Source organism: Vigna radiata, chromosome 8, assembly GCF_000741045.1.
Source record: "Vigna radiata var. radiata cultivar VC1973A chromosome 8, Vradiata_ver6, whole genome shotgun sequence".
Classification (NCBI taxonomy): Eukaryota; Viridiplantae; Streptophyta; class Magnoliopsida; order Fabales; family Fabaceae; genus Vigna; species Vigna radiata.
This window is the reverse complement of record NC_028358.1, coordinates 21,477,982-21,488,937: the sequence shown is the minus strand read 5'-3', so window position 1 is coordinate 21,488,937 and position 10,956 is coordinate 21,477,982. Positions and strand designations below refer to the sequence as shown.

The following is a 10,956-nucleotide window of genomic DNA, read 5'->3' as shown; positions in this document are numbered from 1 at the left end:
ATTTAGTTATATACATCATAAAAACAAAATATTATTTAGTTATAAATCATAAAATTTAAAAAAAAATAAAAAAATCATTAAAAAATTAAATTTTTTATTTAATCATATTAAATTTTATTGGGAAAAGTACAATAATCATTAAATACTGTAAATGCTGACAAAAACCTGCAATGCACAGAAAATGAGAAGAAAGAGAAAAAGAATTTAACACTGTTTGTCATTATTTAACGGAAGGGACTATTTTGACTCAAAAATTTAAAAGTAAGGACCAATTTCAAACACTTTTCTAAAGAGGGACTAAATTGAGATTTGTCAACCAAACTAGGGATAAAATTGGATATTAAACCTAAAAAAATATGTATTTCCTAATGAATTATTACATATATTTATAGCATTTATAAACCTTAAAAATATTGTTATAAAAATAGAAAATATCAAAAAAATATCAAACAATATCAATAAATATAATAATTTATTATTTATATCAAAAATTAACATAATAATAATAATAATAATAATAATAATAATAATAATAATGTAATATTTTACCAGATTAATTATATATTTTATTAATATATAATATTAAATAATATTATAATATAATCAAATTATTAAAATTTAATGATTAATATATGATAAATATATTAATAAATATATCTTAAAATATTATTTAATTACATTATATCAATAATATTAAATAAACCTAATCTTTATTATAACATGTTACTTAATATATTTGGTGCGTTGGATATATAAATCATGTATATTTAATTTTAACGTAAAAGCTTTTTCGTTTAACTTACTTAAAATTAAGATGCAAGTACTTTTGTTCATAAAGAAAATGAATGTATATTCTGCTTTTGTTTCCCTTATGGAAATATTTATCAAAACACCCAGGAGTACAACATGATTTTAAACTAAACTTAATAAGCTTATATATTAAGAAAAAAACTTCAAATTATATTTTGATTCTATTGTACTTTTTTTTTTTACTTTATATTTGATAAATATATATTTGCAAAGTGGAAATACGCTTTTATTGTTAATTATTTTAAAATATATTTCATAAATAGTTCTTAGTTCTAATTTTATATTTTAAATTCTTTCACTCATATGTATATCATTAAATAAATCTTATATCATTTGGTTAAATGTTGATGGAATCATATTCAAGTTCAAATAAATAATCAAATGAAAGTATAAAAAAATACCCAAAAATAAAATTTTTAAATAAGTGAAGCTATGTTAACCAAACCATGGAGGGTGTTCGGCGTTGTGATTCGTCCATGCTGAAGCACAAAAGCGAACGAAAATGACGAAAAACCCCCGCGCAGGATTCGTTTTTTATGCATTATCCTAGAAGGTAATTCTGGTAATATGGCTGCGAAAATGGAGTAATTGAGGATTTCGTGTTGGGAGTAACTATTTAAGGCGTGGAGTGAGAAGGGTTGTTTCTGAAACCGGGATATTTCTTTCTGGATTCCAAATCCTCCACAAGTTCAAACTTTGAACCCTCCATGAAAACGTTCACAACGACCTACGACAAGGAGGTGGGGGATTTACAGCATCATTAGATAAAAATAAAACAGAAGGGGAGAAAAACTTGAATCGCCATCAGTTTTTGAGTCCACTGATTTTTTTTTTCTTTTTCTGAATCTGTAAGTACCACGCTCTTTTATATTGATTATTCTGTTTCCAACTGTAGATTTTAAGTCACCCCTTCATTATTCTCTCAATGGGTGGGAAAAGTCCTTTTTTTGTGCATTAAATTAGTCATGGTTTTTTTTTTTAAAATTGTTATTTTTTAAATAAATTTTATTTGTGTTTGCATGCAGTGGTGTTGTTGATCAGGAACCGTAATGCTAATCAGTGGGAAGAGACAAGAGTAGGAGGAATAATTTATGTAAGACGTTGGGGTTACATTTTGAGGTCTGTTTTGTTTTTTGACCACTCTCTCTCTCTCTCTGAGAAAGAGAAAAAAATGAATGTGGTAGGAAAAGTTGGCAGCTTGATATCTCAAGGTGTGTACTCAGTTGCAACCCCTTTTCACCCCTTTGGCGGAGCTATTGATGTGATTGTTGTTCAGCAACAAGATGGGACATTTCGGAGTACGCCTTGGTATGTTCGGTTTGGTAAATTTCAGGGTGTTCTCAAAGGTGAGGAAAAGTATGTTAAGATAAATGTTAATGGTGTTGAGGCCAATTTTCATATGTGTCTTGACAACTCAGGGGAGGCTTATTTCTTGAAGGAGGTGGATTATGATAAAGTGATTGATTCAATTGAGGTTGTTCAAGATTCCATTGACCAAAAGAATGGCTATTTAGGTAATGTTCATAGACTTGATCATAGCATATCGGATTCTGGGGTTCTGAAGTTGAAAGAGCAGTGTGATTCCTCAGTTGTGCATGCGCCTCAAATTCAAAGGTCAGAATCTGATGTTGATAGGAGATTTTACGAATTTCCAGATGATCGATCTTCTTTAGAAGATTCAGTTGAGTTGTCAGAATACGACTCTAATTCATTCGGGAGCCTAGAGGGAGACAATTTTGCAGAGTCACAGGGTGCACATCCAGAGATGGTCTTGGTGAGTGTTGATGGTCATATATTAATGGCCCCTATCTCAGAAACCGAGCAAACTGAGGAGAATGTGCACTTAAAAACTCCTCAATTTCACCTGGGACCAGGTGAAGAGACTGACTTATGTGAAGGCAATGGAAAGATTGGTGAAAATGCTTGGGCTACTGATTATATTAGTCAGCTAGATGCTCAAACAACTAATGTCCATCCTAGATGTTGTAACATTAATGGTGACGATAATACTTTTAAGCTCTTACACGAAGTTTGTCAAAGAGAGGAGGCACATATTAGTCAGACGCAGGAAAACTTAGAGATTAAAAATCCGGAGGTGAAAACTGATTCAGAAGTGGCTGCATCTGGTATCAATAGGGAGAATGTTTTCAAAAGCTGTTTGGAGCTGCAACATTTTGGTCAGCAGGCTGGAAATGCTGCTGATTTACAAGATACAGATTCTCCATTGGGGATTCAAAATTCAGCAGATCAATCTAATGGAAGTTGTTTTGTAGTTAATGAAGATGAACAAGGGAGGATTGTGCAACCTAAAAGCGGCGATGATTTATCACCTCCTGGTTGTTCTATTTCTTCTAATGGCTATGGATATCCAAAATCAGAATGGGTAATTGGAGAGGTTGAGAAAAATGCATCTGGAGAAATTGAAATTGATCCTGGCTATCGTTCAGTTACTACTGAAACAGAACAGAATAATGAACATGCTGTCAAGTCAGTGTCAAATAATGCGGGAGATGAGAGTCAACAAGCCCCTTCACTCAAAGATGTCAGGGCTACATCTGAGGTAGTGGAACCTCAAACAGAAACTTCAAATAAAGGGGATCAAAGCCACTTGGGTTTGGGTAAGACCAGTGCTGCAAATGGCTTGCACTTGGATTCTTCAATTATTTATTTAATATTAATGCAATGTTTATTTATTTTCATTTAACTATTAATTTGAAGGATTTGAGATTTCACTTTGTGGTCATGAACTTAAGCCGGGGATGGGTTCAGTAGCTGCTGCTGAAGTGTTTGAAGCACATCGCATATCTTCAGTTGACTTCACAAGTTCTGCTCCTTCAATAATTAAAAATCCAAATCTTGTTATCAAGTTTAAAGAGAGGTACATGACGTGGGAAAAGGCTTCTCCTCTTGTTCTTGGAATGGCTGTTTATGGTTTAGATTTGCCTGTTGAGCCCAAAGATACGGTTCCTGTGGAACAGGATCAAGCATTGAAGTCTAGGGATAATGATCTAGGATCATCTTCGGCTGGGCGCAGATGGAGACTGTGGTCTATTCCTTTCCGAAAGGTCAAAACATTTGACCATACTAATAGCAATACATCAAATGAGGAGGTGTTTCTTGATTCTGAGTCTGGATCTTTTGCAGACCAAACTCCAACATCCAGTACCCAGGGATCTCCTGGAAAGCAATTTCTAAGAACAAATGTTCCCACTAATGAGCAGATAGCATCCTTAAACCTCAAAGATGGTCAAAATTTGGTAACATTCAGTTTCTCTACAAGGGTTCTCGGTACACAACAGGTTGACATTTATTCACTAACTTCTAACATTCATTTATTGACATTTTTTGTTTAAGAGAGAAGTTTTAATTGCATTACAGGTTGATGCTCACATCTATTTATGGAAGTGGAATGCAAGAATTGTTATTTCAGACGTTGATGGAACTATTACCAAGTAAGGCTGCTAAAAATGCTTTTTTGCTACAAGTATTGTTTTAACTTTACCTGACATAGACGCTACTTCAATATTGTTATTTTTCTCTTCAACTTCTGTTTGGATTAAATTATAGATGAAATCCATGTTGTCCATAATGCAAACTTTGGTAATTGTTGATGCTAATTAGACTGTTACAAAGTGAAAGGCAATGGAGAAGAGGGGGGCAGGATCTGCTTTGAAGTGTGAAATTTCATATTTGTAGTTGTTCCTCGTCTTGGATTCAGGCTTTCTATAAGCTTATGGTTCATTAAAGGGCTTTTAGTCTGAAGCATATGTCATTAGCTTGTGCACATACTATGTAAAATTCGTTGCTGATGCTTTGACTAAACCTTGTAGAGAATGGTCTTCGTTTTTTTACATTTTTAGATTGTCTCCCTGTGATGGTAGTGTTAGAAACTGCATCATATACAAAAAGGGTAGATAGAGAGAGAAAAAAAAATTATGCTCATTGATGAATCCTTATCTGGGACAATGACTTTAAGGAGAAGATAAAATCTGAATGGGCAGCTGGTTAGTTACACTCTTTACAAAGCCTCATTAACTGGGGTGACTGCATAATAATTGGGCCTAACTCTATTTCTCCTTTTGTACTGCTTTTTCATAGGAGGCCATACAGATTGCACACATTCAATATTTTTTTAAGAAACTTTTACCCATACCCAACTTGTCTTTGTTATTTTAGATTAGGGCTGTGCAAAAAAAAGTTAAATTAAACCTAACCACTCTAGAAAATTGCGGACAATACACATAGTATTTAAGCCTAGCTAGCTCAATTCTTTACAAATGGTTTGGTTATCTGGTTTTAAAAACTGATTATAAATAAAACTAATTCTAAATCAGTTTTGGACCATTTTAAAAATATGTTTTGGTTTTAAAAACTGGTTTCGAATTAAAACCCAGTTTTGTTCATAAACTGGTTAAATAATTTGTATTAGAAAGTAAGTTTTAAGCCTAACTCAACCTCACAAAACTAGTTTGTAAGGTGAGGTTTGCACCTCACATCCCCCAAAACCAGCTTGTAAGGTGAGGTTTGCACCTCACTTATATATTATAAATTGGTCTTATCTCTAGCCGATGCCAAGGTATAGACATCTCGTGCATGATAGTAGAAATTGGGTGGTCCAATAGCGGCCCGACAACGGATGAAAACAGAAATGCCCACTTAGAACTTGCTAGGATAAGCTTTAATCATGGCTCTGATACCATGTTAGAATGTGGGTTTTAAGCCTAATTCAACCCCACAAAACCGGCTTGTAACGTAAGGTTTGCACCTCACTTATATATTATAAATTGGCCTTATCTCTAGTCGATGTGGGACTTCCAACAATTTGAATCTGGTTTGGTAAAAAACCAAACTAGTTTTTAAAAAATAGAGTGGTTTGATTTAAAATCCAATCTATATACTCTGTTTTAAGTTGAGTTTGGTTTTCGTTTTATGTACAAAATCATGTACACCCTTGGGCTATAATGTTTGTTCATGACAAAATGATGTTAAACACGATTGCATTTCCTCTTACGATTAGACAAATATGTCTGAATACAGAGGGAATATAAGTCAGTTACACTATGATTTCAGAACCACAATAAAAAAAGTCTTGTATTTTCTTTCCTTTTAGGTCTGATGTTTTGGGGCAGTTCATGCCTTTAGTTGGCAAAGATTGGACGCAATCTGGAGTGGCCAGGCTTTTCTGTGCCATTAAGGTATGTATTTTTTTTTATTTGTACAGATCTAACATATGTTCATTTAAATTCGGGTAGGATTGTTATGGCAAAAATTTAAAGAGGTAAATGGAAACAGATCTTCATAGGATATTTATGTAAGAAGATTATTGTACAGTGGAATGTGTAATTAAATTTCAAATTCTTGTTGCTAGTTCTTCATTTGTGTCTCTTAACATAGATGTGTACATTATTCCTAAATTTGGCTTGAGTTTGTACAACTGATGAGGGACTCGTATTAGAGACAGAAAACAAAATTCAGTTGCTAGGCCTAGGTAACTTCTATTTACCTCTTGGGTATTCTATTTTAAGGATGAATTGAACTGTGGCATAGATATTCTTATTGCATCTGCAGTAATTTAAAGTTCACTCTCTTTGGTTAGGTTTGTTTTATAGATCTTATGTAGATGTAAATATATATGCGCTCATAAATTTATGGGTTTGAAAGGAACTAAACCTTCCTCCTTTTAGCCAGGACTTGCTATTGCTCCGTAAATGAGGCTGAGGCCTGGTCAAGTATTTTTTGTTCAATCAACAAACGTAGTCCATAGGAAGGCTGGTGACTAGTGTGACAGTCTACTTTCATTACCTGTTGTACATTGCGCTTTATTGGGTTAAAAGTATCTTTAGGGTCTCCATATTGAATAAGATAAAATATCTTTAGAATCTTCCTATTTTTTTTCTGCATATTTTGTTTCTTTATTTTAAATAGATTAATTTTTACAAATAGAGAAACTGAGAATGTAATTGGTGCTAGTGTTATCAACACATTTTTTTTTCCTGTGTACTTCAAGTTTACCATACATAGTTCACTTTCTTTTACTGTTTCACTTTGCATTTCATAAATATTTTTACTAATAATTTAAGATTACATAGCTACGAATGTTTAGTTTATCAAAATTTTGTATCAAGGACCATTAACATAATACCACACGATTCTGTGATTGGATTTTTTAGTTTTATTTCTATGAAAATTATTAAATTGGGCAAGTGTCCTGGACTTATTACGCTTGGATTAACCCTTCCTTCATTATTAGTATTATTATAATTATGATTATGCAATTTAGGACTAGGATTCCTTATGTTATAGGAGAAGAAAATAAGAAATTGAATAAAACTTATACAATTTAAAATCAACTTATCCATCTCAACTTTTGAACAACTCTTTCATTTAACTCCTCTAAAAGTAGAGGTGTGTAAGTTAATTTTCATTTATGGGAAAAGTTTGTTTCATTTTACTTTTGTATTTTTTTATCGTACGAGTGCTTTTGGATATGTTTATCCTAATTGCCCCAGATTACTGCTTGCCTTTCTTTCCATTGGAATGAAAAATGTAAACAAATTTAATGGTTATCAACATAACTTTGCGATCTTTCTAATGTAAAATGCAGTCTAGCAAGCATGGTGTTATGGTGAAGCCTATTGTCTTGTCGATTTATATATCTAGGAGATTAATTTCTAAATACTTTATCTGTATTTCATGTCAGGAAAATGGATACCAGCTACTTTTTCTGAGTGCCCGGGCCATTGTCCAGGCATATCTAACTAGAAATTTCTTGTTCAACCTGAAACAGGTATTTAAAGTTATCCTGTGCTTTTTAAGTATTTGTATCAACATATGATTTGTTTTTTCAACGTTAAGATTATGTTGTATTAACTAACTTATTAGTTTTGGGGAGGAGTATCTATCTTGGTTTAATATCCACTAGACATTACGTAGCTGCATATTTGGCTACTCGATTAAGATACCATTTCAAGGTTGCTACAGAAAAAAGTGGCATTAAGGTACTATGTGATTTAAAAATGATGTCTCGGGAGGAGCTAAAAAATGTATGTTTGAAGGAATTTGCATTAGAAAAAGAAGATAGCAGTAAAATCTTATCTGTGGTAAAGCAGAATGTTTACACTTCTCGTGATTATCACTCTTTCACTTCATCCTGTCAAACACAAAACATTAGTAACATGGATCATGTATCTGGTCTGAACCAGAAAGATGCATCTCTGACCTGTCTCATATCAAGAGGGCTGATCCCTTTTTTGGCAATTATGTTGTCATTTTCTTACACCTCTTCATGTCTCTGTATTTTAGGGAGACGAAAGAATCAGTAAATATTTCCATATTATACTCTCTTTTTATTATTATATTTGTTTCTTTTTGTCCTGAAATTTCTTGACGAGGACATGGTCAGTGTAATAATAATTAAGCTGCATAAACATTGCGTGTGTGCAGGATGGAAAAACCTTACCAAATGGACCTGTTGTTATCTCACCTGACGGATTATTTCCCTCACTTTACCGAGAAGGTGGGGACATTTCTAACCAGAGATTAGCTGTGATGGATGCTATAATTTTTTTTATGCAGTTTGGTTGTTAGCTATGTAATTAATATTTCATTTTCTACAACTTGTGCTTTTTGTTTGATAATTCTGTCTTTACGAAGTCTGAATTTCATGTAATTTTGGTGTTTTTTTGGAAACTGTTAGGTTTTCTGTAATCACAGAAAGTAAAGGGCGTTTATCGTCCCTGAGTTTACTGGATAGAAGAAAAACTCGTACACAAAAAGGAGTCTACTCCTTTCACACTGGAAATTGTCCAGTTTGTTACTAAGAAAAATCCTCATTTCCTTTCTAACAGAGGCCTAATTTAAGGAAGGCAGATCCTTGCAACTAAACGTACTAATTATTACAGAAAACCTAACTGTTAGGTCAAAGGATAAAAAAAGTTTTAATTCCTACTTTTACTTCTCTTCCTATAATACACTTTTAAAGTCCTATTTGTTTCTTGTTTTCTATCAGAAGCACCCAAAATTAACTCATCCTGCTGACATACATTTTGGTATAAAATCTATACTGAGATAAACTGTACATATTCCAATTATATTCAGCTTTTCAAAATCAAGTCTACTCAATTTTACCACAAACAAGCTCGTAGTTCTTGTCACCAAAAAAGGGAGCATATTATCTGTTATAATTGCAAAAATAGGACACAGGATCTGGAGCATGAAATTCTGAAGTTGAACTTTTTCTGGGTTGTTTTAAGATTCATGAACTCTGATAAATTGAAGTGACTGCATATACCTGGAGCTCGAACTTTCTGGCATTTACCTGCTATTCATTATATGTTTATTATTACTTGTCACTTTATCCTTGGAGGTGGATTTTTGTGTCTGACGTTATGTTGCATGTTTACTGATGGAAGTGATACGAAGAGCACCACATGAATTCAAGATTGCTTGTTTAGAGGTAAATGCCAGAACACAAAACCATGTCACTTTGATGTTTAACATGAAATGTTATCGGAAGGCATTTTCGTATGAACAATGTAATATATATGATCTAAAACTATTGTTTCACAGGATATCAAAAAGCTTTTCCCTTCTGACTATAACCCATTCTACGCCGGATTTGGAAATAGAGATACAGATGAGCTCAGTTACAGAAAGATTGGCATCCCGAAGGGCAAAATATTTATCATTAACCCCAAGGTGTGTATGCTGGACTCATATTTTGTAACAATCATAGTGACTTTAGTTCTTGTTAACCAACTAAAATGCCTATGAAAATAACAGGGTGAGGTAGCTATTAGTCACCGAATTGGTGCAAAGTCATATACATCATTACACACCCTTGTGAATGACATGTTTCCACCAACTTCTTTGGTCGAGCAGGTAACAAATCAGTTCCTATTCCCGTTTAGTTGAATAGAATCTAAACTTTACTACTAATAAAATTAACTTTTGACTTCTGAAAAACCACAGGAGGACTACAACTCATGGAACTATTGGAAAACCCCATTGCCAGATTTAGATTAGTTCATTGCTTAAGATATTCAGTTCCTTTTGATAAGGATCCATTGGAATGGAAGTTGAAACATCCTAGATGTCAAAGAAAACCAGAAATTCCTCCTACGCAAGACCATAATTGATCGGCGAATATCCTTCTATACTTGTTTCATTGATGGGGATGACCGTGTCCTTGCTGTTCATTTTGATCTGCATTAAATCCTGATTCATTATAATCCTCCAATCAACAGGAATTGTACAACATTTGGTTCAGTTGCTATGCTGTACTACACCTAGTTTACTTTTCAATTTTCATTGGGGGTCATCAGGGAATAATGTCATAGATGCTTACAAAAGAAGCTTCTCTAGCTCAAATTGTGGGTTGGGTGGATGAGGTGTATAAACACTAAGTATTTCATGCCATGATATGGAGCTTAAAGTCTCAATTCTTAGCATGATATTAATGTTTATCTTTAGCTAAGTACTGAGTTTGTATTCATGCCATGATACGGATCTTCAAGTCTCAAGCCTTAATCTGATATTAATATTAATCTTTAGTTAAGTGCTGAGTTTGTATTTTCATGCCATGATATGAAGCTTCAAGTCTTAACCTGGTATTGATGTTTATAATGAGTTAGTCTATCATGCATAAAAACATTGGAAAACCAATTGGAATCCCATTGTAGTGAATGTAACATTTATGACTTAGCTGGAATTGAAGATTGTGAAAAACTTAGCTGTTGTCCTCGATATTGTAATCTCAGAATGGACTACTCAATTGACTTATGATTTCTTTAAACAATTCACATCATTTTCTTCAAGACCAGAGGAAGATTTGATCAGAGTATGCAACCTATTTAAGAAACTTACTTTTCCTTTTTTTTTTCTTTCATAAAAATTAAGTTTCTTATTTAAGTATTTATCTCTTAAATTTATATTTCCGACTTCTCCTTTTAAGAAGAAAATCAATAAAAAGGATGTTGAGAAAAGATGCTACTTGTGTTTCAGAATCTAAATTGTAAAATAGATTTTAAAATGTCTGTTTCGAAAATTGAGTTCTGGAATACAATTAGATTGAATTCCGCCACGTATAAACATTTTAAAAAAATGTTTAAATCTTATTTATGAAGAAATTTTACTTTCGCGATATCA

The 10,956-nt window shown here is 32.9% G+C and overlaps 1 protein-coding gene across 1 annotated transcript; it reads left to right on the top strand.

The window, feature by feature from the left end:
* Positions 1-1,215: 1,215 nt before the first annotated feature.
* On the top strand, positions 1,216-10,366 carry LOC106772314 (phosphatidate phosphatase PAH1). The gene is made up of 11 exons (XM_014658670.2): positions 1,216-1,658; positions 1,836-3,428; positions 3,529-4,109; positions 4,189-4,262; positions 5,921-6,005; positions 7,511-7,597; positions 8,254-8,326; positions 9,222-9,265; positions 9,379-9,507; positions 9,592-9,690; positions 9,781-10,366. Exons 2-11 carry the CDS (start codon positions 1,982-1,984, stop codon positions 9,832-9,834), a joined length of 2,673 nt encoding a protein of 890 aa, XP_014514156.1. The 5' UTR covers positions 1,216-1,658; positions 1,836-1,981; the 3' UTR covers positions 9,835-10,366.
* Positions 10,367-10,956: the final 590 nt, after the last annotated feature.

Bases quoted from the DNA above. Each gene is read 5' to 3' on its own strand.
- LOC106772314 (XM_014658670.2), top strand. From the start codon at position 1,982: ATGAATGTGGTAGGAAAAGTTGGCAGCTTGATATCTCAAGGTGTGTAC. The intron at 7,598-8,253 runs GTATTTAAAGTT...GCGTGTGTGCAG, and splicing joins TCTTGTTCAACCTGAAACAG to GATGGAAAAACCTTACCAAA. The intron at 9,691-9,780 runs GTAACAAATCAG...GAAAAACCACAG, and splicing joins CAACTTCTTTGGTCGAGCAG to GAGGACTACAACTCATGGAA.